The sequence below is a fragment of the Tiliqua scincoides genome, chromosome 4, assembly GCF_035046505.1.
Source record: "Tiliqua scincoides isolate rTilSci1 chromosome 4, rTilSci1.hap2, whole genome shotgun sequence".
NCBI lineage: Eukaryota > Metazoa > Chordata > Lepidosauria > Squamata > Scincidae > Tiliqua > Tiliqua scincoides.
Genome location: NC_089824.1, coordinates 109,122,638 through 109,149,446, shown reverse-complemented (window position 1 = coordinate 109,149,446; position 26,809 = coordinate 109,122,638). Strand labels below are relative to the sequence as shown.

The window sequence follows — 26,809 nt, the reverse complement described above, 5'->3', positions numbered from 1 at the left end:
GTGGTACCTATTACCCAGGAATAGGAAGCTTCCTTTTTCATTGGTTTAGTTTCTGTTTTCCAGATACAGGTTAAGCCTATTTATTTACAGATTTTCCATCCACGGATCTGGCTCAATGTGGGTTCCCTGGACCCACGTTGAGCCAGACTTGGCCCATCCTGAGCCCTCTGAAGGCGACTAAAGGGTCTTCTGAAACCTGCAGATGCAGCATGCTCCACCTGTGGCCTCTGCGGGCTTCAAAATGACTCCTAGAGGCAAAAAAGGTCACTTTTGGTTTTTTGGCAACACTGGAAGTGACTTTTTATGCCTTTAAAAGGCATTAGGAGGGCCGAAGAAGCCCTCAGCCTTTGTGGGCTTTTGAAGAGCTCTGGACATGACCAGAGCACTCTGGTCTTGTTTGGAGCTCAGGAGGGCTCCAAAAACCGCAGGTTTCATTATCAGCGGTTTTCAGTATCCGCGGGGAGGTGAGAAGGTGTCTGGGAATGGCAGATACAGAGGCACCATCTGCATTGCAATCATCAAGGCATAACCTAGCAACTCTGACCCTGGTTTAGTACCAGTTGTGCAACTGATCCTGGATATATATCAAAGCTTTGTATGATGATGTTTAGAGACAGAAGGACAAAGGAAGGAGAGTATTAGACCTTAGATACCTAGCTAGGAGGTGTAGCAAAGCTTTTATAAGACCGAGGCACCTTTTAAATAGTGTCCTTTTATATTTAGCTGAGGGAGAGGAACTGTCCTTCTTTGTTCCAGCATAGCATTTTTCTACCTTTGGCTCTTGCTGGTGTCTTGTCTGTAGTCATTGTTGTTGTTGTTGTTATTTTAAAGATTGTGAGTCCTTTGAGGACAGGGAACAATTGATTGATTTTATTATTTAAAACACTTTGTGAACATCTCTGGTTGAAAAGGAATATAGAAGTATTGTTAATAATCTGTTTTGCAAGTAGCTTTGATCTGATTTAGCAAATTCTGCAAGTACTACTTGAATTAACCTACAAGGCTGACCATGCAAGCCTACCTGTTGCTGTAATGGTGAACAGGAATGTTAAGCGAACTTCAGAAGAGGTTAACCATCTGCAATAAAGAAAATGTTGGGTGATATTAGAAAGAGGAAATATGTTTAAAAAGGAGAATCCAGAGGCCTGTCCTATAAACTGTTGCTTAGTGAAACACATCAGTATTCAGATCCAGACTTAAAGCTTTTGGCCTTTTGCACAACAGGCTCTTTGCAGTGAAGTGCAGCAGCTGCTTTGGAGCCATTTCTCCCAGCGAGTTCGTCATGCGAGCCCAGAAAAGTGTGTACCACGTGAGCTGCTTCTGCTGTTGTGTCTGTGAGAGGCAGCTCCAGAAGGGGGATGAATTTGTCCTGAAGGAGGGGCAGCTGCTGTGCAAGAGTGACTATGAGAAGGAGCATGAACTGCTCAGCCTAGTGAGCCCAGCTGCGTCAGATTCTGGTAAGGTATTACAAGGCATTGCTTGAGTTGCCAATTGCTGTATGCTGTTGAAGGAAAAGCGAGTGGGTCTTTTGCTACTGCCAGGATATTTGAAGGTTGAAGAATCAATATTTCCCGGTGACACTCTCCATAGCTACTGCTTTTTAAAATTTTGTGATAAAAAGGCACATTAGACTTCAGAAATATGTAATTTGATAAGATTTCTAATTCACCTCATCCCACTGGTTTTGGACAGGCAACATATAAAGCAGTAACAGCCATAGAATAAAATACCATCTATTTAAAAACTGTTTCATTAAAATAAGCACATACCTACTTAAGCTATCAATTGCGCCAAAGAAGGAAATGTTCCAGAAAACGTCCCATCCCTGACCTATTTCTCATTTGGATACACAACTGTGTCAGACTTGACTAAAACTTCTCCATACAAAGCAAAAACTCAGGACTTGTTTTACCCTGAGAGAGAGGGAAGCAGCCACTTGGGTGGTAAGGTAGGAAGGCTATGGGTTGGTGGATTGCCCCATGCACCCTGCTGTCTCTTCCAGCCAGCCTGCCAGCCACTTGCTTGCTTGGCTGAACGACCTCTCTTGGCCTGCTCTTTGGATAGCCAACTGAGAGAAGGAGTCCATTGTCAGCTGAGCTCCCACAGAGAAGAAGCAGTGGGAAAGTCAGGGTGGTGCCTTGTAGAGGTATGCTTCATAACCCAAGGGGGGAGAGGAGAGGGAGGAAGGGTGCAGTCACTGCACACTTTGTGGCACTGCCTCCATCAAGGACAGGACTTGAACCAGGCCTGCAAAATGTCCCTTTCCATAGAAATCTTGCATGTCAGTAAAAAGGGTTCTAGCTTAGTTTTTTCCCTTGCTAGTTTTTGGAGGGGGGGGGGGTGGAGAAGTTGCATGGTGAAACATTGTCATACTTGCAGTCTGAAATAGTAGAGCCCAGAGACATACTTATCACTCAATGGGCGCAATCCTAACCAACTTTCCAGCTGTGGCATAGCTGTGCCAGTGGGGCATGTGCTGCATCTTGCTGCTGAGGAGCAGTCATGGAGGCCTCCTCAAGGTAAGGCAATGTTTGTTTCCTTACCTCAGAGTTGCATTGGCTTTATGTCAGTGTTGGAAGGTTGGTTAGGATTGCGGCCAATGACAACTAGGTCCCACCAGACTCTGGCAAATCCCTAGGGGAAGGGAGATCCAGTGGAGCGGCACCTTGGAGAGGGTGATGAAAAGAATGACTTGGGGCTTGTTCATTCGTTATCCTGCTGAGGGTACCCAAGAGTGCCTCTCCACATGAACACTTCAAGTGGCCTCATGTTTGGGCTGCTTCTGAATAGTGTGCAGTGCATTGATCTCCATTCTATATTAGAGATTTCACTGGTTTTTGGCTGTTCCTTGGATTATTGAACTGTCACATAATATTTTGCACTGTGACCCAATGTACAATTTTAAGGTTTCAGAGCCCTTCAGCATTTTTTTTCCAAACATAATGTGCCCTCCTGGGTAAGAGGTGACATGTTTTACGTCAACTAGATAGTTTGTGTGATCATTTACCATTCGTTATTGGGATCTGGTTGGTTGGTTGTATGTGAGACTTTGGCTGCAAACCTATGCACACTACCTGAAAGTAAGTCCCATTGAAGACAATTGGACTTCTGAGTAGATAAGCATAAGGTTGTGCTCTTAGAAACTGCACGTTGGCTACATGTGCCCATCTCACATTCTTGCAGATCTTGTGTGGGGACCTTGTCAGCTGAAGGGCAGAGCACAAAATGCTTTAAAATCAACAAATAATTACCTAAAGTGCTGCCAGATTGCAAACCAGAGCAAATGAGCAAATCCCTGATCCTGTGTTTGCCTCTAATTTACTACAGTAACATTTTCATAAAAGATAGTTACTGAGGGATTTGGGATGAAAAAATGCCATGATCTGGATCCAAAGTGTGACCCTGCACAACTGCTACTTGCCAGAAAATGTAAGCCCCTAACTAGACAAAGGCACATTTAACAAAGGCACATCTTGTTTAGTCTAAGTGGCATTTTGTTACTGTTTCGAGTCAGGCAGGTCTCCACTAGGCTGCAATCCAGAGAACCTTTTTAACTCTATCGATATGGAGTTTTCCACTTCTGGAGCGGGTGTCAGCCCCTCACTGTGCAACACCCCCTTTACCATTCCAAGCATCGGGTGCTGAGGGTAGTGTCACGCCCAGGCCCACTGGAGCCTGGTGTGCAGGCACAATGCATGGCACTTCTACTAGTTCAGTGGTGATGTCAGTGCATCATCACACCACCACTGAAATGCTTCCGGGGGGGGGTGCTATTTGCAGCTGTTCAGCACCAAGGGCAGGCGGGAGGGCCGATTCACCCCAGCCACCCTCCTTAGTGACGCGCAGCTTGGTATGACATCTGAGAAGGGCTTTATTTTGCTATTGTTCCTTCTTGTGCTCATGTGGTCAAGATTTTCACTTTCTGAAGGAAGCCTTATTGCCATTTATAACATCCTAGAAACGTTGCCCTTGTGACAGAAACATGCTTTAATTTTTTTTCAGCAATCTGGATGCAGGTCAACCATTATTTCTACATTCTGTCCTTTGGCTTCCTCCCTGATTTCTTTCTCCATCTCAGGCATTGGGGGGGGGGGGTTGGTAGTGAGAAAAGGAAACTGGGGGTGAATACTTACGTACAGAGCAATGCTTTTTTTTATCTAGCTCTCCATATCCAGGAGTGGGGCTTACGGCCAACAAATCAAAAAGAAATGTGTCAAGTTGAGACCATTTCAAGGAACATAAGAAGAACTGGACTCTTTCACTCCCACTTTCATATGGGTTATGGCACCAGGCAGATTTTAGCAATGCCAGGTTTTTTGCCAGAGATGTCTCATCAGAAAATACCATTGCTGTATAAGACAAAATCAGAAAAATGCTGCCATCTACTGGGAAACAGAAGGTTTTGCGACTGTCACAGTAAAGTAATTATGAAAGCAAGGGAGAGAACCCCAGTTTTATTGAGGCAAAGCATTTGTTCTGCCCTGATAATTTTTTTTCAGAAATGGATGGTGCAGAATTGTGCTCTTTGTGAAGGAGACTAGGCTGTGATCCATCTGGTGGAGTGGACAAGGCTGCATGCCATTGCTTGTTCCCAATGCCTGAATAGATCCACAGGCTCACTTCACCTTAGCTAGTGTTTCTCTTCTGTAGATCCTTTCAAATATCACATTCATAACTAAAAATTCTTCAAACAATTCTTGACATAATTGAACAGTGGCCCAAATCTGATGTCATCATTACAAAGCTCGGTAGAGTCATGCCGATACTTCCTGAATGTCTGAGATATGATGTGCCTGTATAGCACTGGCGCTGACCTATGGGGCCAGCGTTACCCTGTTAAATCTAATTTCACTGGCATAACTCCTAAATCCTTCTCTTAGCAATACTGCTGCTTTCCAAGTATTCCAAATCTTCTATTTTATACCATATGTCCCTGAATGTGTCCTTGGCCATAGGCTGTCAATATCTCCAAATCAGCCTCCATACTAACTGAAAATGAAATCTTTGGGACCAGAGGCAGTAAAGCTATTATTACTCATAGATTCTGGGGACAGTGGATGTTCACCTCCATCATGAGCTAGTTTGACTTTTGGTCCACTCCTGCAAGATGTGTTGTGTTCCCAAGTTGTGTGTTTTGGCATTTACAATTCTTTTGTTCAGTCTAGTCTTATGGCTTATTTACTTAGAAATCAATCTCACTGTGTTCAGATGAGTTTACTCACAAGTCCATTTGCACAGGATTGGGCTGTTAAGTTATCACTTGTCCAACCATACCTATTCTAAGCTGAAAACATCACTGTTTCTTCTACATCACAGTGTGAGTCCCAGTATCTCATGGGGGGCCCTAACTTGTAATAAATGGTTTGGAGAGCTTATTTGGCTAAATGGCAGAAGATATATTTTAAAAATCAACTGTAGATATCAATCTGTGACTAGCACATTGAGAACAGACCTTCTTTATGACACTTCATCCACTTCACTAGGCTTTGGGATTATAACATATTCTTGAGCAGCTGTCATGCATCTTTAAAGCCCTCTTCAGAAATATTAGAGCCCAAGGAGCGTAACACAAATTTAGGGCCACTTTATGAGAAAATGAAGATAAAGAGCAAAGCACTGGAAGCCATATGTTGTCCATAATCTGCAAAGCCCCCAGTGCAATGACTCTCTCCCATGAGCCCCAATGGCCAGGCCTAAGTAAACAGGCGTCTGTGAAAGAGGAACCAACTTTCCAATTAAAAGTGTACTAACATCTCTCGTTTCCCTAATTCCCTCAAACCAAAGAATTTCTTCATCTTGGTGCATGAAGCCAGTTCTTCATCGTTTTCCCCCTGTTGAGCCTTGGGGTTGTACAGAGGTCACTGCAGACAATGTAAACCGCCCATAGTCCTTTCCCATGTGACATCAGGAGCAGTCTTAAAGATTAATTAATTCCTACCCTGTTTGTGGAAGGCTTGAAAGGCAGAGTTAATTAAAAGCACTGCCACGTTAAAGCAGAATCAACTTTCCACCACTTGGAGGGATTTGGTGAGCAGGTGTTTGTGGGGGGGGGGGGCACTATGCCACTTTTCTTCCTGGGATAGGATTTTCTTAGCCTTCTCTGCACTATTTCCCCTCTCCTCTGCACTACATAGTTTCAAAACTTCTCCTATTTTCCCATTTCTTTCTCCCATATATCCAGAGGTGGGGGAAAAATCACTGTGAATCTCTAAGTAGTTATTGTGCAACTGACAACTGGAAATGGGAACAACTATCCATGCCAAAATGCTGAGCGGGAGCAAACACAGGATCAGGAAGTAAAATCAGATGTGTGCTCTGGTTTGCAGTGTGGGTTTTTTGGGGGGAGGGGGGTCTACTTAGACCTGCTCTAGCTAAATAACTGGTGCAGATACACATAGACTTGTGCCACGGGATTAATTCTGGGAAGGGGGTCAGGATATCAGCGGCATCAGAACTCCCAGGCACAATCCACCCATCCCCACCCTCAACCTGCCCTCCCCTCCCTGCCCCATTTTGCCCCATCCCTGCCCCAATAGGTCAGCAACCTCACTGGACAGCTACGTGGGTCACCTCCTTTGGGTCAGCACAATGTTTTTGCTTGTGGAACAGCTGCCTCTGGGCAGCAAAGAGAAACAGAGAGAGAGAGAGAGAGAGAGAGAGAGACAAGGACTTGACAGCAACATTAGTCATACCTGTTCTCTAGCCTATGATATACAATTGGTGTTTGTAAGGCAGAGTGGCACCACCAGTGTGTACATACACTTGGATTCTGTAAAGGGCAAGATCATGGTGGCTTGGAAAATTATCCTTACATCTCCAGGGAGGTCTGACATGGAACTCTTACTGTTCAGTCCTCAGTGGCAGTGCAGTAGTCCTTGAAAAACAACAAGGATTCAAATAAATGACTGGTTAACAATAGCAATAGTCCCTGATATTCACTAAAAAGGAACAAATACTCCCTGCTCTTAGCTGTTGCAAAATGAAGGGATGGTTCGGCAACACAATTGATAGCAGAGATGCATTTGATAATCCTGAAAGGTTCGATTGGGGGGGGGAGGGGATAAAAATATGATAGGGGGTTGCAGCATCAGTATGTGGCAGCATGAAATTCCCTCCCCCTCCCCTTTGCTTACCTATGTGGGGTTTACTTTCCTTGCTCACCTGTTGGATTGGTGAGGGAGAGATTCTAATTAGTGTTCATGTGGGGAGTCCTCCTAGGGCAGAATACCTGCAATAAGAATTATAAGAGGTGCTAACAAAATGTCCTGCCGTACATGTTGTGAGGGATAAGCGGTGATTTGTGCAAACTGCTCCTGTTATGCACCAACTGATCTTTCACCATGGTCCCCATCACCAGAGTTCCCCTTTTAGAGATAAGAGAGGCATAGCCCCATGTTGCACACTGAACTGAAGTCTCCCTCACAGGGGCTTTAGTACTGAGGTTGGTGTGCTGTGATTGGCTGACAAATGTAGCGTATATTTTATGCTCTGTTGTAGGAAAACGAGATTTTCTGTCCTTTTTTCACTTCCCTATGAATTTATTCTTTCCTATGTCGGCTCTGATGTTGGTGTTGTGTTTTTCTGGCATTGGGGTATGTCTGCCACCTGAAAAGGGGTTGGATATGATGTGCATTGACTCTTCCTTGTTCTTTACGTACCTCAACATTATGCCCAAATCTCTCCCTGTTTTGGCCTCTCTGCCAGAGAGTTGTGCCAGTGTCTGACAATGTTGGCATGGGATTTTTCTGGTGTTGCGCCAGCATCTGCAGCACTGGCATACAAGGACAAACGCGGGTGTATCTTGAGAATGAGATTGGGCTGCTAGGGAATTCCTACACCTGGGTATGAGCACCCAAAAGGCCCACCAAGCATGTCTCTGAAGTGGCTGGACACAGAGCAAGGCCGCTGTTGGTGGTGTAGGTACTTACATGAATGTCAACACTTCTATGTGGGAAAAGACAATCCCTTGAACACCTGTGGTTGATTTCCATACCATTTAGAGATCACATCAAATATTTCAAATTGTGCTTGAAAACTTGCAGGAAACTAATGCAGACTGAACTGGAGTAGAGTGACACACCCTGAACAATGAACTCCCATCAGTGCTCTGACAGCATCATTCTGCAGTTGACCATTTTTCATAAGCATCTCCATAAAAGCACACTGCAGTAATCCAACCAGGAATTAACAAGGGAATGTGTGATCATGGGCCATGGCTAGATCATATAACACCTATATGTAAGGAACAACACTGCATTCAGTTCATTCAGTTAGTTTCTGGGCTCCATTCAAAGTACTGGTGTTGACTTCAACAGCCCTAAATAGTTTGGATCCGGGGTAGCTGAAGGCCCTGCTCTGGGTGCCCCACCACCTGAGATTCAGTAGATGGCAATGAGATCTAGGGTCTTTTCAGTAGTAATCCCCCCCCCCCCCCGTATGGAGTCTTTCACTCCAGGGAACATGCCTGGCCAGTTTCTTCTAGCATTTAGGAGGATGGTTGGAACATTCCGTCCTTGGGAGATTTTATTGTTTAACATCTTACTGACCTCTGTTGGTTATTTTCTTCTGACTGAAATTGTAAAGAGATGTATGTTTGTTGTTACCCCTTCAGTCCCCATGTTCCTTCAGTGTCACTCTTTCACAAAATTCCATGCACTTTCTAGCCCTACATGTGCATTCCTTAAAAGGAAGATTTATGCAGCAGTTCTGAGGCGGAAGCTTTTCCACCCAGGTGCCCCATCCCATTTTAAGCAAGCACTGCTTTGCGAATTACGTTACAGGTAATTGTTTTCATCTTTTAAGGTAAAAGTGATGATGAAGAGAATCTGTGCAAAATGGGAGAAGGTGCTGGGAAAGCGTCTGAGGAGAACAAGGATCAAAAGCGTCCAAAGCGACCTCGGACAATTCTAACAACACAGCAACGCCGAGCATTCAAGGCATCATTTGAGGTGTCTTCCAAGCCATGTAGAAAGGTACAGCTTAATAATCATAAGAGACTGCTATCATGAAGGTTGGAATTGCCAAAGATGGCTAGTTTCCACACACCAAGAGATCTCATTGTATCCCACTGACTAGAAGTCCTGTTTTCATAATTAATTGATCTTGTGGTCTGAATGAAGGTGATGTTGATGCAGAGGACTAAACTAGAAGTGATGTAAGATACGTACGTGAATGTATCTCTGATATCTTTGGGTGATTTTTTTTTTTTTTGCTATAAGCATCTGTGGTTGGGGATGGGGGCTAAGCCCCTCCTCTGTGCTATAGCCCTAAGTTAAATCCTGCACCTCCCAGGCTATTATTAGTCACAGAAGGGAGAACCTATAACCTCAGTAGAACTGGATCATGATGAGGTTGTTGTGCTGGTGGATGGGGATTTAACCCCCCCCAGTGCTATTTTCCCAATTAAAACATTCCCACTGCTATTTCCCGTTCAGAGTTTCAGTGGGCATTTTAATCAGGAAAATATCATGGGGCAAAGGATTACAGCTCCCCCCCCCCCCAGTACCACAGTCCTGATCCAAATTGGGCTTTCTATGGATTGGGCTTTTTTTTAAAGTTGTGAGATTCTAATTGTGAATATCCTGCATCATGTCTGATTGTGCCCAAACCTTGAAATCACTGATCTCCCATTTAACTTTTGAGATACATGTTTGAAATTTGAATGCTGAAGGCCAAATGTGTAAGATTTTGAATTCCTCCCCCCCAACCCCCCCCCCCCCGGAATCAAGCACACATTTTGCAACTTTGACAGTATTGACATTTCAATCTAGCTTAGTCCCTTATCCTACACTTTTAGGACTTTGTTGTTCATTTTGTCTTTGTTTAAAGGAATAATTATGTCTGTTGCTCTGACATTTTATGAAGGTGAGAGAAACATTAGCAGCTGAGACGGGACTGAGTGTCCGGGTTGTACAGGTCTGGTTCCAGAATCAAAGAGCTAAGGTAACAGCCTTCCTCCTTAAATAACTTACAACCCTAGGATTGTGGGGTATTTCATCAGTTTTTATATAAGAAGGGGTAGAATAGGAACAGGCAATTAATACACTGGAGTTTGGCTTTGAAACCAGTCTGCATTGTATGGAATGCCAATCCAACACATAAAGGGGAGTGCATGCTATGTAGGGAGAGGCCACCAAATTCTGGACCCAGCCTCACAGCTGTCATGATGCTTCTAAGAAGATAATTGCCTAAAGATGGGCGATGTCATAATGTGTTTTTTATCACTGTTGTTATAAGGAACCATGTCAGCCATCCAACCCTCCATGGTTCTCTTTAACCCACATAGTTCTCATATATCACTGGAGTGACATGTGATCCACCCACATGAGAGCAGCTATCATGCTGGTGCAGTAACATGTTGTCATACCCTGACACAAAGCTGGATGGAAAAGAGTCTTCTCAGGGAAGCAGACATATCCTGAATTTTGGAAAATACTGGAAGAAATGGAAGATGCAAAAAAAGGCAGTAGATGTACTTCTAACATTCAAGGCAACTACGAATAGAGCCTGAAGCAACTGGAAAGAAAAAAAGTATCATTTCCAATTATATGTAGACATATATACGCACCTGGGTTCAAATAATGGCAAGAAAATTCAGGCTTCAGGAAAAAGGGATGTTGAAACAAAAATACCAGATTTGACTGCTCATAAACTACAAATATGCCTTGCAGATGAAACTGTTTACTGTTTAAGCCCTTTTTGATGAGAAGAAAAGATATGTTAATGTTGGCACAATTTACTGGCTCTCCAATATCCCTTTTGCTGAAAACTCTCATTTGACATTAATGGGTGGAATGTCACATCTCTGTTTTTACAATAAATTTTGAAAATGCACCAAACTGACAGCCCAATCCTATGCATGTCTACTCAGAAGTAAGTCCCATTAGAGTCAATGGGGCTTACTCCCAGGAAAGTGTGGATAGGATTGGGCTGTGAGTTCTCTAAAATGGAAACAGGTTGGCTTGATATGTTATCTCTTGAATTATAAGGCTGATCCTGCTGTTCCTCAAGCAGCCTGGGGTAGCAGACAGATGGGCACAAGGCACACATGTCCAGCTCATCTCATCCTCTGTGTTCAGCGGCAGTATGCTGTTGAACCAGTTATAGGGGGACTGTGGTGAAAGAAAAGTATGTCTTTCTCTTCTGCCCATGAGTTTCCCAGGAAGCAGCTGGTGAGCCATTGTGAGAAACAGAATGCCGGACTCGATAGACCATTGCCCTGATCCAGCAAGGCTTTTCTTAAGTTTTTATATTGGAACTTTAAAGTGGGCTGATAGTTCTTGCTGCCATCACTGAAGGCCAAGTGGAGCCAGACAGAAGAAAGCTGCCTTGGAGAAATCTGCCTCCTAGTTTGGTGGAGAGCCTCCAAATTATCATTGTTGTTAAGCATATTCATATACAGGTTGAGCCTACTTGTCAGCAGATTCTGTATGCTTAGAACTGGCTCAATGTGAGTCCAGGGGACCCACACTGAACCACATTTGGTCCAACCTGAAGCCTCCAAAGGCAACCGGAAATGCCCTTCTAGGATATCCAGAGGCCTTTCTCTGAGGCTGTGTGCCTCAGAATGGCTTCAAACACAACTGGAGAGTGGCTCCAGTCATGTCTAAAGCTTTCTGATGCTTTAGGGGGACTTTCTGAGGCCTTTAAAGGCCGTACACCTCAGAACGCTCCATACACAACCAGAGTAAGGCTCTGGTTTTGTTTGGAGCCCCACTGGGCTGGAAAATTACTGATTTCATATTAGCAAGTTTTTTGCATCCATGGAGGGGGGGGGGTCCCAGAACAGATCTCCTGTAAATTACCCATACCACTTTTCATTGAAAAAGAGCTTACTCATCCAAATAAATAAAGGTTCTCTCTCCCAAAGGGCTCATAGACTGAAAAAATGCAGAAGAAACTCCTGCAAACATCCTCTGGAAAAAAATGCTATACTGGGGTGAAAGGGGACAGTTGCTCTTGCCCTGCTAAATACAAGAGGAAAAACCATTTAAAAAATGACTGTTTGCCCAGTTAGCAGGGGACAATTACCCAGGCACCAAGAAAGACACAAGAAAGAGACTTGGCATGATTGTAATTTATTGAATTAATAAAAATAACCTGGAGCAGAGAAAAACTAAGGTAATAAAAACCCCAAAGCATGCTGGCCACTTAGGGGAAAACGGCACTAGCAGATTATCTCCCCACTGATCCCATGGGCATTACAGAGACTGGGTTAGTCTATCCCAGCCAACCCCAAGGTTGCACAGGCTAAGCCTGAGCTGGCCCTTGCTTAACCAGCCAGGGGGGTTGCCTGCCAGCCTCACCAATCTGGACAAGTGTAACCAGAGCAGTCCTGGCTGACCCTCCTGAGTGTGCTTATTTCAGCATGTACTCCACCCTCCCACCTCCTTGATTCTACTACTACTCTCTCCTTCTCTGTGAAGTCAGCACTCCCTTTGTACTTCTCTAGGATGTTGTGAGACACTCATGTTATCCCCTCATCAGAACTACAAGAGTTTACAGAGTGCAAGTATTTGTCAGCTGGACTCTGTTAATCTTCACTACAAGAACACTAAGGAAGGAAATTAACGTGTTCTAACTTGTTCTTGCCTTTTTGTGATAGATGAAGAAACTAGCGAGGCGACAACAGCAGCAACAGCAAGATCAGCAAAGCACTCAGCGACTAAGTTCCGGTAAGGACTGTCCCCTAAACCTCTTCTATAGTCCCCTCTCCCTTAGAGGTCTATAACCTCCAGCTTGGATTCTGAAGGTGAGAGATGGACTCTCCTCCTGTGGAGCAACAGGAGCTGCTAGGCAATGCTTCCCTTTCCACTTTTCTTTCAAACTCACATTCTCTGCACATCCTTTACTGTGCCAGAAGGGAGAATGTGAGAAACAGGAGGAGGGAGCAGAATCCATCAAGGCAATGCTGGCAGCTGGTGACTAATGGAACAGTCATTTGCAATTTGCAAAGCTTTTCTTGCTCCTTTGGGGAATCTTAAAAACATACTTTGAACCAGGATGACCCTCCTTTCTAATTAACATGACTTACTCCATGCTTTCCTCAAAGTTCAGGACTTGGGAGCTAGACTTTTCTTCATTGCACTTGAAAAACATTACTTTCTTGACTTGGAGAAACTGTCATGAGATTTCTGGACTATAATCTTCCATCTACCTCCCCATGCCTCCTGATGCCTCCCATGTCCTATGGAACTCTTCTCCCATTGTCTTGGCTCCCCCACGATTGCCTCTATGACTTTTAAGTCCTCGTTCTTGTTTTAGACATAGCTGTCCGTTTTTGCATGATTCTGCCCATCTCTCACACATACACACCAGTCCTCCAATGAAGAAACTAGATGCACCTGGCTGACAAAAACCTCAAGGGTCGAACTAGACAAGACATTGGGAGATCTGTGATAAGATTTCCTGTGGGTTTTTGAAAGTCCCATAAGGAGTTACAAGTGGGAGCCTGACTTGGATTGGGGAAGTAGTGGTGAGGGAAGGGTGTTTAACCCTTCCTTCCTGTGTTGTTTTTCCTATCTAAATCTCACCACAACGAAAAACATACTGGCATCATATAGCATCAATATATGGTGCTCTTGCTCTGTGAGGCAAATAGCAGCTTTCCCATCCAGTCCCCTTTTCCCCTGTAGAACAACAAACCCTCATGTTGCGAACATTGGCCTGAGGACTGAACATATTGAGAGGGGTTCTGTATATCTAACAGCTCAAACCTATGCTCGCCCAAATGGTACAGCGCCACTAACGCAGCATCCTTTGCATCCTGTGGGCCAACAGGAGACCAGGCCAGCAAGGAGAGGTCTGTAAAGAAAAATTTGACTTACCTTCCAGTGGCTACCTGGTTCTTTATGGGTCTCATCTATGTCAGCTTTTTTGCTGGCATAGCTCTGAGGAGTCTCTGTGGGTGGGTCCAGACCAGGATAGGTGGTTAGGATCTAGCCTGTGCTAGTGCCACCAAGATCCTGTCTGATCCCACTCCTGAACTATTGACCCTGAACTACCTCACTCTCCCCACCCCTCTGCTGCTAGCTGACGACCACTGGTGGCAGGTCTGCAGAGCACAGCTGATGGTATGAGGCCTGGAGGTCCTTACTTCAGCTGTAGCAGCCTGCAGAATGGCAGAGAGGCTGCTGAGATGGCAGCCTGAAAGACAGTCTGCCACATGGTCTGCCAGCATATTCTATGGATAGGATTGGGCCAAACATGGGAAAGAAGGAGAGCCACTGAGGGTAGGGCAAATTTCCCCTTTCTGTGCACCTCTTAAAGATTCGGGAAACCTGTCTGTAATCCAGTCCTGTGCCAACCCACCCCCACCAGGGTGTTTCCTGAGGCCTTCTAAGGTTTCTAGAAGGCCTTACTGGGGCCAGGGAGACCACATGCGGCCTCCCTGCCCCTTAGAAGGCCTCTAGATGTGCCAGGTGGGGGGCAGCATTTTGTGGCCCTCAAAAGACCTTGGAAAACCCTGAAAAAGCCAGTTTAAAAAAAAAAAAAAGCATGGGAGGGGGGGAGGGGATCATGGCAGCTTCTCCTTGAGTGGCATCCTGGGGAATTTGCCCATCTGACCCCCCCCCCCAGATATGACGGTGTCTGTCTCCTGTTGAACTTGGCAGTCTAGTGCCAAAGGAATGGATGGCCTTATATTTGTTGATATGTAGCCTTGGCTGCCTATGAACAGTTCATATGTGCAAGTAGATTCAGATAGTTTAGCCCATGTATTTTGTCACTCAACAATGAGAAAGCACAACATGGTTTAGCACTGCTTGAGTATAGCTGTCCTGAACCTGAAGCTGGGGCCGCTACAAAAGGGCTGCCACTGTGGAATGGCACAGGAATGATCACCAACAACAGTCTCAGTAAAAAAGGCAGTACAGGCAGGCAGAAGATAGGAAGGTATGAAAATTACATGCCCAGGAAATGGATCTTTTGAACATGTGCATTTGGCTGTCCCATGCCTTCCAGGTCAGACAAGCAATGGCAGCAACACAGGCCTTGAGGGAATCATGAACTCCTACACCACCGTGCCACCCCCGCCCCAGCAAATGCTGGCTCTTGATCAGAGTGTCTACACCACAGACCCCTTCCGGCAAGGGCTCACTCCACCCCAGATGCCGGGGGACCACATGCACCCTTATGGTAAGGACGAAAGTTCTTCATGTTTTAGATTCTATGGGAGCCATATGACAAGTCCAAATTTAAAACTGACTTCTTGTGAATCTGGCTTTATACTCCATGTCCTATTACAAGGTCTCAGCTGGACCCCCACAGCAGAACAAATGTAGGATGTTAAACATCTCAAATGGGCACCTTTGAGAGGTGAACCTCTGAACTCCCTTCCTCCAATCCTGAGAATTTTCAGAAGTCCTCTAAGATCATATCTGGACTGAGTTTAAGCAACTAGGCTTCATATAGCAAGGTTTGTATCTTAAATATGCGTTATGTTTTATCATTCATTGATTTGAATAGGCATTATTACATGTTTTATTTATCCAACTAGAGTCTTGTGCAAGTGTGTTAGAATTCTCAGGGCAGAATCCATAGGGACATTCTTAAGCGTAACCCAGAGGCGTACTGAGGGCTTTCGGCAACCACGGCAACACTGTGACATCATTATGCCACCAAGCATCATGATGTCATGAGAGAGCATGCACCCCAGCTGCTTCCCCAGTCAGGAAGCAGTTGGAGCATGAGGGTGCACTCGGCAGTCAGCCAGGCAATTTTACCCCACTGGCTGCTGAGATGCTGCATGCGCTCCAATAGCTTCTCTAGTGGGGAAGCAATTGGAGCACATGCACTTGCACCCGCCCTCCAGTTTGTGCCTATAGCATGAGTTACATTTTGCTGCATGGGCGGTACACCTCTGTGTAAGCCTCATGAAATGAATAGGGATCCCCTTAGCCTCTTAAGGACTGGGGAACGACACTTCCAGGGATGGCTGTTACTCACACATTTTATGCTAGACCACTCTGCTCACACATTGTTTATTTGAGGAGGTGGGGATATACATGAAAGGAGGTGCTCTCAGGGGTGGTTTGGTCTGACCTCTTTCTGTGGCTCAGCTCTATGGGTCAGAAAGATGCCCATCTCCCCCTGATCTTCCTTTCTGGTGTGGGCCCAGGCCAGGAGGCTTCCTGTCTATTTGCTTAGACCAGTGGTTCTCAAACTTTGAGGGAGCTTTACTCCCTCAGTAAGTTCTTGCGGGGGAGGGGCTAGGGCAGTGACACGATGCCTGGGGGTGCTTTGCAGTTGCGTTCAGAAGGCAGGGCTGCAGCAGACTACAGGAGGTGCGGGAAGCTCTACGCAGCCCTGTGCAGTGCTCCCCGAGGCTTAGAACGTTTGCTAAAAGCGGGCGCAAAGCACCTCCTGCAAAATGGAAGTGCTTTGCGCCTGCTTTTAGCGAAAGTTCCAAGCTTCGGGGTGCGCTGTACAGGGCTGTGCAGGGCTCCCCACACCTCCTGTAGCCTGCTGCCACCCTGCCTTCTGAAAGTAAGTGCAAAGCACCCCTCCTTGCCCCCCTTAGCAACACGATCCTGGGGATCACATCGCTGCCTCCCTCCCCTTCCCCCGCCCCTTAAAGGGATGGGGGAAGCGTTACATGAACTTGTGGGTTGTGACCCACCAGTTTGAGGACCACTGGTTCCCAGCCTGTGGTCCAGGGACCACAGGTGGTTCATGAGACCCTGAGAAGTGGTCCTTTAGATCTCAGAAAAAAATACCACTTTTGATCACTTCAAGCATCTCACTGAGTGAGCACTCCCCCCACAGACCACCAGAGAGAGTGAAGAACAGACTGTCTGTAGCCATGAGTGAAGTTGCAATTGTGGGCAGTCCATTCTCTGCCATCTGTGGTAGGCTATGGGGGGACACCCACCACAGAGAACAGACCACCTGCAACCACAGCTGGCAACAAAAGCCGCAACCCAGAAATCTTCTCTATAAATAATAAATCTAATAAATTTATAATAAATATTCTCTATTACAAATTTAATTGTATTTTTTGTGTACAGGGGGGTAGTGTGGTCCATGATAATTCCAATTTTTGCCTCAGTGGTCCGTGAGCTCCTAAAGGTTGGGAACTGTGACAGAAAAGTGAATATTGAGGACTAGGTAACATCTGAATAGGGAAAGTTTCTGCTTGTAGGCATGCTGCGAGGCCTGAGTGCAAGGCCCCAGCTGTAACCCAATTAGTGTATACTAGGCCTTTTGATACCGTACGAACTACCAAGTGGGCTTCAAGGCCAACTTGATTAACAACAAGGTACAGCTGTGAACTTCTCAGGTTGGGAGGGGGGATTCCACCATGAGTAAGAAGGCTTGTGGCACTTGGCTGGAACTGAGTTCTGATTGGTGGATGGGTCAGGAGACCTACAAAGGTGAGGGAAAAGAGCTTTTCTTTGTTCTAGCTTTGCTTCTGGCTGAGGGGGCCTGAGCTTTGACCATTCTGGCAAGAGGGACCCAACTTGACTGCAGCAAGATGGGTTAGACTGGACTTTGGAAATCTAAGACTTTGGTGAGTGATAGTTAGAGTTAGGAGCTATCTCTTTATTGTTTTATTAGTGCTGAGTGTTGTATTGTATTGGTATGCTCTATCCTAAATTCTAAAACCTTTGACTGATGCAGTGCTGTCTGTATAACTGTATAAATCTATATTCAATAAGTCCTATCTATTACAACTGACTGAATTATTGGGACTGGTGAAGCAAAGGGGACTGGTTGTGGGAGTTAATCCAGTGTGACTGGGAGGAACCTGGAGACCCAGTATTAGGAGCCTGCTCTGAGGTTCAAGCCGAGTCCAAGGGGGCTCAGGCTGGAGCATGGTCCAGGGGAGGGTTCACCAAATTTGTCCTGCCTACCAGGATTGGAAGCTCTATGGTTAAAGAGCAATTGGTAACTGGAATTGGAAAGACCTGAGGGGTGTCAGGTGGTTTATGGCCACTTGATTACCCTAAGGGCAATAAATAGATTACACGGTCCATAAAGGAGGATCATCTTGATTGTCACAGGAACCACTGGCTTAGACCACCCACCCCATCCTAGTATCCCTCCTTGTGTCCCTTCCAGCTTCTCCCTTCTGCCTCCTCTCTTCTTCTTCAAGACCCTCCTGTCTATTTTTTGTCCTTTCCCCTGTTCCATTCCTCAACTCCCACTGTGCCACCCTCACTTGTTGTACTTCTCCTCCTCTCAGCAGTGGCATTCCTTGCCACTGTGCTGCCTGGCGGCACACCTCCAGGGGTGCCACCCCCCATCTTGAGGTGCCACGCCCACTGTCTCCCCCCCAGGCGTTCTGAGGGCTGGGGAGGCTGTGTGCAGAAGGCCTTCAGAAGACAAATTTTTTTTACTTCCTGTGATTTTTGGCCGCATGAGGTTGCTCAGCCACGGCCCCAGCCAACTCCCTGAGGCAGCTGATGTGGTGAGCAGTTGAGTACTGTGATGCTCAACTGTGATGCTCAGCAGTTGAGTACTGTGATGCTGTGATGTGATGAGTACTGTGATGCTTTTGCACAATTCCCATTCATTGCTGCGGGAGTCTGGGGAAGGGTCATTTATTAGTAGGGCCTTTGGGAGATGTGAATCCCCCACCAACAGCATGGTGTGCCTTGTCAATTGTCAAAAAACTGATGGTGTGTCTTGATAATTTTAGTATCTTGTCAGAGTTCCTTGAGAAGAAAACGGTTGAAAATCACTGCTCTAGATTGTATTTTAATTGAATAAATCATTTTCTTCATCTGCTCTAAAGGTGCTGAGCCTCTTTTCCATGAGTTGGATAGTGATGACACCTCTCTCAGCAACCTGGGTGACTGTTTCTTAGCAACCACAGAATCTGGGCCCCTGCAATCAAGAGTGGGAAACCCTATTGACCACTTGTACTCAATGCAGAGTTCCTACTTCACATCGTGAGGGTCTGGACAGGCCAGTTGAATGTCGGGTTCATTGTAAGCATCAGCTAAGAAGGGAATGGGACCTATGGCTGGAATACTACAATTAATTGTTTGTTTCAATATGAATCATAGCATAAAACATGAGAGACCAAGAACTGTGGATCATCTTTTACATACTTGGAAATTCTAAGTTCATTTCCCATGTGAAACTTGCAGTGAAAACCAGGAACATTTCAGAAGAACTTTTCAAAACTATATTCTCCATTTGGCTAACTATTTTGTAGAACTAATTGAAAATACTTGAGTTTAAAACTTTGGAATGTCAAGGAAAACGTGGAAGAAAACAAAGACCTATTTTTCTTGTGTTTAATTTAAGACAATATTTAATGTAAGTTGCAAAAAGCTGTACTTTAGGTTTAGGTTTGGACTATGCTTTCAGGTTGATACTAGTGATATGGGGGGGGGGGGGCCAGACATTTCTCCTGAAAAATACTGAGACTTCAGATATTCTTCTTGTGTGTGTGTGTGTGTGTGTGTGTGTGTGTGTGTGTGTGTGTGTGTGTGTGTGCAACTAGTTTGCATCATTGTTTCTCCTGGCTAAAGCTACCAATTTTTTTTAAACACACTTACCAGAGGGTAAGGCCCATTAAACACAGTGGGACTTACTGTGTAAACTTCTCAGGTGTGTGTTTTAAGTCACATGTGTGATTCTATCCTATCAGGGATAATGTAGTGAATGGGATATCATGACTATGCTACTGAGTCAATTAGATTTGCCTACAGGATAATGTCACTGAGGACAAGTGGGAACATTTTTACAAGAATTGACAACAACTGATTGAAAAAAGGAGGCATATTTGGCTCTGCCAGAAATCTTGCAAAAAAAAAAAGGGGGGGGTGTTGTTTGGCTCAGCTCTGGTTTAGACGTCTTCTTGGAAATATAGAAAGCTGGAAACTCTTTATTGTGGGGTGCTTGGCAAGAAGCAGGAATGCCTGTGTGGCTAGTTGTGTGTGCATATGAGAGTGAGAGAGAGAGAACTGACTGTGCATATTGGGTGTATGCTCGTGTGTATATAAAGCACAAATATACCTAATATTCTATCAAGTTAATTCTTGACTATAGAAAAGTACTGTATAGCAAAAATTATTTTCTGTGTGAACCATATTTAAAGAATTGCTCAATGCACTTAAGTTATGGAATGAAATAACTGATTTTAATAAAATGTCACATTTTGTTTGCAAAGGCTGAACAATAGGACAGATAACCATCTCAGCTAGAGGCAATTTGATACTTTATGTTTTCTTATTTTATTTTCAAATGAAATCCCATGCCTGGAAGTATCAGGATAACAAATGATCCCTTATATATAATCTAGCTCCATTGCAGTCAAGGAGAACTCTGCTATGGACTTCAGTGGGATTGGAGTTGCACCCACTATTGGCTCCATGAGGGAGAATTACCATCAAACGGTAAGGTCTTATGACATGATATGTAGCATCATCTGCAAAGACTTTGGCCTTATAAATACAGAAGAAGCTCAGATCAAAAAGGAATGGAAAGGCTGACTTTGAACTTTTTAAAAGGGCTCCAGAATACATGTACAACATGGAATTCATAGTCTTTGGAGATCTCAAGATGTCACGGTTATCATTCACAAGGGACTACCTACCTCTGATGTTGAACCACTACTGAGTTAAATGGATGGCACCTTCCAGAGACCAGAACTTCTATTGTTGCTGGTGATTATGCAGTGAAGTGGAGGATGAATAACTTCGCAAAACTCCAGCAGAATCTGAGAAACCGACAAAAGAATCTTATATAGATGAACCTAGGCCAAAATCCCCTGCAGCTAATAGGACTCCAGTGAACTTTGTAGGCTTTGATTAGGGCCTTCATATGAAGATAGAAGCTATGCTTCCACTGTGCCAAGAGTGAGATGTACTCACTCTTCTGCCTCCTGACTAAAGTCTGCCAGTCAGGGCCTTGGAGAAGGGGGTAAAGAGGGTAATTTGTATCTGGGCCCAGGGTCAAAAGGGGGGCCCAGGAGCCAAAGTAGGGGGCCCAGAAATTTCCTGGGGTCTGACATTTTCCTATCTACTCAGACTTGTCCATACGAAATGCTGGGGACATTACCATGACTGGGGATGCTGGAACACGACTGATGCCTCTTGGGTGGGTAGACCTGGGCTCCAAAGACTTTTCCAGCTGTCTCTACCCTCCTCCCACCCTGTTTCATCCCTCCCTGTCCCCACCCTCCCCCGCTCTGTTTCACCCCCTCCTCTTTGCAAAGGGGCACAAAAGAAACTTTGTACCCCCTGATAAAATTCCTCTCAGAGACCCTGCTGCCAGTATAAGCATTTACTATTTATCTCACCAGAGTGAAGTATCACTACATATTCTCTTCAAGGCTCTGAGACTGCCATCTTTCACCTGGCCCAAAGAAGCCATATTTTTAAAAGCCTGACTATGGAGAGGATCCAGGTAGGTTCCAGTTCCTGGGAGTGCAGTAATCTGGCTGCTCACCCTTCTCTGTCTCTGCTTGTTTGGGCATGGCTTTTGGGCACTATGACAGAGGAATGGGGCTGACAGCTGCACCCCACAGCAGACAAAAGTCTGAGTCTTTTGTGCCTCTCTCTGGATAGAATAGGAAGCCCAGAATTGTTTTCTCCCTAAGATAGGCAATGGGTTCAAGACTGGAAAAAAATAATAATATTTTGTCCAGCCTGAGTTAGTACAGTTTGAAAAGGAACTGCTGCTGATGGTGTGGGATGTAAGGGCCTCCTGAATGCTTGAGAGGAAACAAGCAACTATGTTAAACTTACAGACATACCAGAAATGCAAGATGGGAACTGAACATGGATTCACACAACCATGGTTTTCAAGTAATAATTACAGCTTTCATAGAATAGTTCCCTTATCAGAATGACCAGGCTCTCCTTTCTTGGAGAGATCCTACTCAGTATATACAAGCTGTACCCATCAAGAGGGAGAGAAACTTGAATACTAATTGACATAGTGATTATTATAGATTAATTTCCAAAGGTGAATTGGGTCTGGTAAAGGGATTAGGACTTGACAGGTGCTGCTGCAGATGAACCCACCCCCTTCCCAGGCCCAATCATCCTACTTCCTGCTCCATTGCCTCCTTGTTCCACCCTCCACCCTGTTCCACCTCCATCCCATCCCCAGCACAGCCATACCTGAGGTGGTGGGCAGCCCAGGTCTATTGCCATGCCATGCCACCACTGCTTCCAGCAGCAGCTAGGCTGCACTCTCCACCATTGTCACATTTGCTACAGCTGGAAAGTGTGTTACCTCACAAGACTACGCCTTCCATAGCATAATGGCCAAGTAGGATTGGCTGTACCTCACCAACAGGAGAAAATTGCTCTAAGCATCATAAAAGCATAAGTCTTTGTTTTGTAGTGGTAATTTTTTGGTGCTACAAAGAATCAGCTTGCAAACATTTGTCCATGCAAAGCCACATTTGCATAGATTACCTCTTCCCTTGCAAAAACTATTTACATATGGTACTTGGTTGGTGCTCTGGAAAATTTTCTTCTCTTTAAAATCTCTGCTGATGTCAGCACATACACAGCTTCATCACCCCCTCTTATAGTTTGTGCTGTATTACAATATTGTGCTCTTTATTAATAAATTATGTGAAGAAAAAATGTGAATGAAAAGTATCTGTAATGCTGTAGGTTTGGGCCATGCCAAACATCATACCTTGAATGTAACAGAATGTGACATGTTGAAACCGATGCATCAATGGAAATGAGATTAAATGGGGAACCCCCCTGCCAAATGACTGATCCTGTGTGTTTGTTGGAAGAACTGATGCCACAAAAGAGCTGAGAGTCCCAATTCAGATCTTACATCAGACACATACTCACCATGGGGCCTTAGAAAAAAGCACTATTCTCAGAAGCACTACCTTCTGACACAGAAGGCTTAATCACAAAGCCTGAGTATGAGTGAGACAAAGGACAAAGGCATTTTGCACATGGCCAGAATACTCCCCTCCAGTGAGTCTGCAGTTATAAAGGAAATATCTCAGCAAATGCTGTTGCTGAAACATGCATCCTGATTTTGAAAACAGATTCTGAAACCCAACTTATATCAAGTCCTGGCATGAAGTGTTTCGTATGGAGCAACGGACAAGAAACTGATAAGGCCTGGAAATCCAAACAGGAAGGAGAAGGAATTGCGTCCACTTCTATTCAAAACACAATAGGTGCTATAAAAGGGATACTTTCCTTATTTCCTCTCACACTTCTTGTGGGTTCCAGCAGACCAAACAGGCCAGGAGAACCCATCACTGATGGGCAGTTCAGTCACATTTTGTCCAGGGCTTACACTGATGAATCTCATGACCTGTCAGTGCAAATCCCAGAATGACAGCACAAAAGTGCCTATAGAAGGAGAGACTACAGCTTGTGGCAGTGAGAGCTAAGTCTCCCCTGTGATTGGGCAGTCCCTCAGAAACTGGAGGAGGCTTAGTCCCTCAGGGGAGGCTGAGACTGTTTTCATTGGAGTATGACAGGTGAGGCTCTGCCTCCCCTGACCACATGTCGCTGCACAGCAGTCTGGAAGAGGAGCACTAAGCAGTTGAGCTGTTGCTGTACAAAATGAGAATACTCAGTGGCCAGCCTAATCACACAATGGCGATACCATAGTCTTTCGGGACTGAAGGTTGCCAATGGTGTATAGTAGTGTTCTCCCCCACTCCCCACATGACTTCAGTGTTCGAGAAATGAACTTTTATGCTGGTCCCAAGTCAAGCCCCACCTAGGGTAGTTTTGGTTTTGGATCATATGTAGCCCCAAATATGCCAGCTTCAGAAACCTAATTTTCAACCTGATCTAATCCCTGTACATAATTACATAATGAACAGCATAATTAACTCCCACACAATCACTAAGAAGTTGTAGCCTATTGATAATAGATACTATCTGGCCTTGCCTAGTCAGCAATAAGCACAATTTTACATGATAAAAAGTCTATTTTTTGGTGTGTGTGTGTGTGTGATGCCCCGTGTTTGGTCATGTGTCCTCAATATTTCCCTGGCCATTGAAGCCTCCTAGAGATTCTTCATTGTGATCCCCTGGAACTAGTGTCTCCATGTTGGGTTTATTCAGAATGCCCTCCCCCCAATCCTAAATCAGCTCTAAAATACCCCAAATCCTTGCCCTGAGGAAGTGGGTGCTATGCAAGTTAGGGTACAATCCTAACCAACTTTCCAGCACCAAGGTAAGGGCAATGCAACTCCGAGGCAAGGGAACAAACACTGCCTTACCTTTAGGAGGCCTCTGTAACTGCCCCCCAACTGTAGCACATGCCCCACTGGCATAGCTAAGCCAGTGCTGGAAAGTTGGTTAGGACTGCGCCCTTAGGCAAGCAGGACCTGTTATCTTGGAAGTGGTGGTGAAAAGCACCCACTCAGATGGCTGGACTCACTCCGATTCAACTTTCCAAATGCTGAACAGCAGACCCAACAGGAAAGCAAATGATTTTTCTAGGCCCAGCACCTTCCTCATGAACTTGAAAATGGGGCAGCTTAAAAAGGTGTCAATTTAACAGCAAACCTTTTGAAAACTTGGTGCTTTCTTGTGATTGACTTCATGCACCACCACTGTTTACCTTGTAAAGGAGTCTCATGTATGGGTTGAGGGGGGGAATGGAGTGGTGGTATCTCTGCAGACACTTAAGCACTGCTGTTACTCAGGACAAGGACAAGCAGGGGGAGGGGCAGGGTGGTCTGACCTTCCTGCCTCAGCTGTAACATTGAATAAACAAAGCCCCTGTTATTCGAAGAAGCTGTGCGATGGCCAGCAGGAGATCAGTAGAGATTACCTTTCAGGTAAGGATGCTGATTAGATGCTATTGATAGGAAGGAACAAGCTTGCTCTGACTGATATTATGTAATTTAAGTTGCTTCCAGAGAAGAGATTATGTAGCAGTTTGGCAAGAGACAGAAGAGAAGAAACCTGGACACGGCAACTGGGCTGAAGTTAATGTCTGACGTGGCTTGACAATTTTAGGATAGTGCATCATAAAATTTGTATTGGCAACCTTCAGTCTCGAAAGACTATGGTATCGCGCTCTGAAAGGTGGTTCTGGCACAGCGTCTAGTGTGGCTGAAAAGGCCAATCCGGGAGTGACAATCCCTTCCACACCGGGAGCAAGTGCAGTCTGTCCCTGGTCTGTCTCCCTGGCTATGGGCCTTCCTTCTTTGCCTCTTAGCCTCAGACTGTTGGCAAAGTGTCTCTTCAAACTGGGAAAGGCCATGCTGCACAGCCTGCCTCCAAGCGGGCCGCTCAGAGGCCAGGGTTTCCCACTTGTTGAGGTCCATCTCTAAGGCCTTCAGATCCCTCTCGCAGATGTCCTTGTATCGCAGCTGTGGTCTACCTGCAGGGCGCTTTCCTTGCACGAGTTCTCCATAGAGGAGATCCTTTGGGATCCGGCCATAAAATCATAAAATAGACTTACAGAAAGAGTCATGCTATAAAGATGGACTTCCCAATTCTTTTATTGCAAGTTTCCATTTAGATCCATCCATGTAATGACACTCCAGGGCAACATCTTGCACTCCACCCTGGCAAGAACCTATTCAGAATACTTCCCTGTTTACCAATGTTGGTGCCAGATTGTTGGGGGGGGTGCCCCCTGGTGGTGCATTAGGTACTACAGTGGTCACAGACACTGAAAATTCCAGGTCAACCCAGCCAGGTGGACCTTCTGATGGATATAGATCTGCCCTGGCCAATCCCCAGCACTACCCCTGCTGTTTCTCTACATGGTAGATCATGGTGTCCAACATGAGGCCTGCTGGCCACAAGTAGCCTGTGAGACCCTTTTTGTGTGAGACCCCCCCCCCAAAGTCCAGTTGCAGTCCCCTACCTCCTCCCATTTCATAAGCTTTTTGGGCTCCCTGCTGCACCATTCCAGCTTCTCCTTTGGAGCAGGTGCAGCCGGGAGATTGAAAAGCTCCACCACAATCACCTCCACCTTCTCTGCTTGCATTCTGAATGACTTCAGCAGGCTCAGAAAATGGAAGTAATTGGTGGTGATGTCATCACATCACCGTCAATTACATCCAGGTTGGTACAGCTGGCGGTCATACAAGTGTCATGTGCCCCCTGGCTGCCAAAAGTTAGACCAAAAGTTAGAAATCAGTGTTTCTCAACATGTCTTCCCCGTGCCCCCCCCCCCCGCCACTGTACAACTTCACATAGTCCACCTATTGGAAGTACCACTGGAAGTAACTGGAGATGTCATCACCAGTTACTTCTGGATTGGAAGCAACATGACAAACACTGACAAGAGGCTCAGGGCAGAAGGGAGGGATTTTTTGATCATGCAAACAGCTGGCACTCTGCCCACTGAGCCAAGCCTGCTACCATTGTTTGTTGCACAGGTGGTGGGATGTCTGGGGCTCCCACATGTACTGCTGGAACCACCTTAAGTACTTCTGGTGGTACGAGTACCACTGTTTGAGAAACACTGCTCTAGATACTTTTAAGCAGGTGCATTGTTCAGCAAGAAAGGCAATCAAAACCTCTGGCTTCTGTTACTTAATGCACTGTAACCGGATGCATTTAGGGCACAGTCCTGCCTTCACTTGCGCCAGCGCAAAAGTGTTGTAAAAGTGTCGTAAGATGTGCACTGGCCTCCCCACACTGATGCAGGCCCCAGAAGACGGGTGGGTTGCATTGGCTGAGCTTGACTGATGCAGGGAACTGGGGGGGGGGTGCGGGGAGGAGGCAGGAGGAGGCATATCGGGGAGGGTGGCAGGTGTTCCCAGGGGCTGGTGGGTGGAGAGCTGGAGCTGGGGCCAGTATCTGGCAGTTCCCAAGTGGCCCAGGGCAGTCCCCAATGGGTCTACACCTGATGAGGTTGGCACCTGGTTAAGGCAGAGTCCTGCAGT

At 45.6% G+C, this 26,809-nt stretch overlaps 1 protein-coding gene across 1 annotated transcript in view; it reads left to right on the top strand.

The window, feature by feature from the left end:
* LMX1A (LIM homeobox transcription factor 1 alpha) overlaps window positions 1–18,897 on the top strand; it is an 88,965-nt gene extending 70,068 nt beyond the window's left edge. Inside the window, exons 3-8 of the mRNA XM_066625543.1 lie at window positions 1,225–1,457; window positions 8,803–8,972; window positions 9,865–9,942; window positions 12,605–12,674; window positions 14,962–15,135; window positions 18,737–18,897. Coding sequence (XP_066481640.1) covers window positions 1,225–1,457; window positions 8,803–8,972; window positions 9,865–9,942; window positions 12,605–12,674; window positions 14,962–15,135; window positions 18,737–18,897 — 886 coding nt within the window. The remainder of the gene's footprint in view (window positions 1–1,224; window positions 1,458–8,802; window positions 8,973–9,864; window positions 9,943–12,604; window positions 12,675–14,961; window positions 15,136–18,736) is intronic.
* The last annotated feature ends 7,912 nt before the right edge of the window (window positions 18,898–26,809 follow it).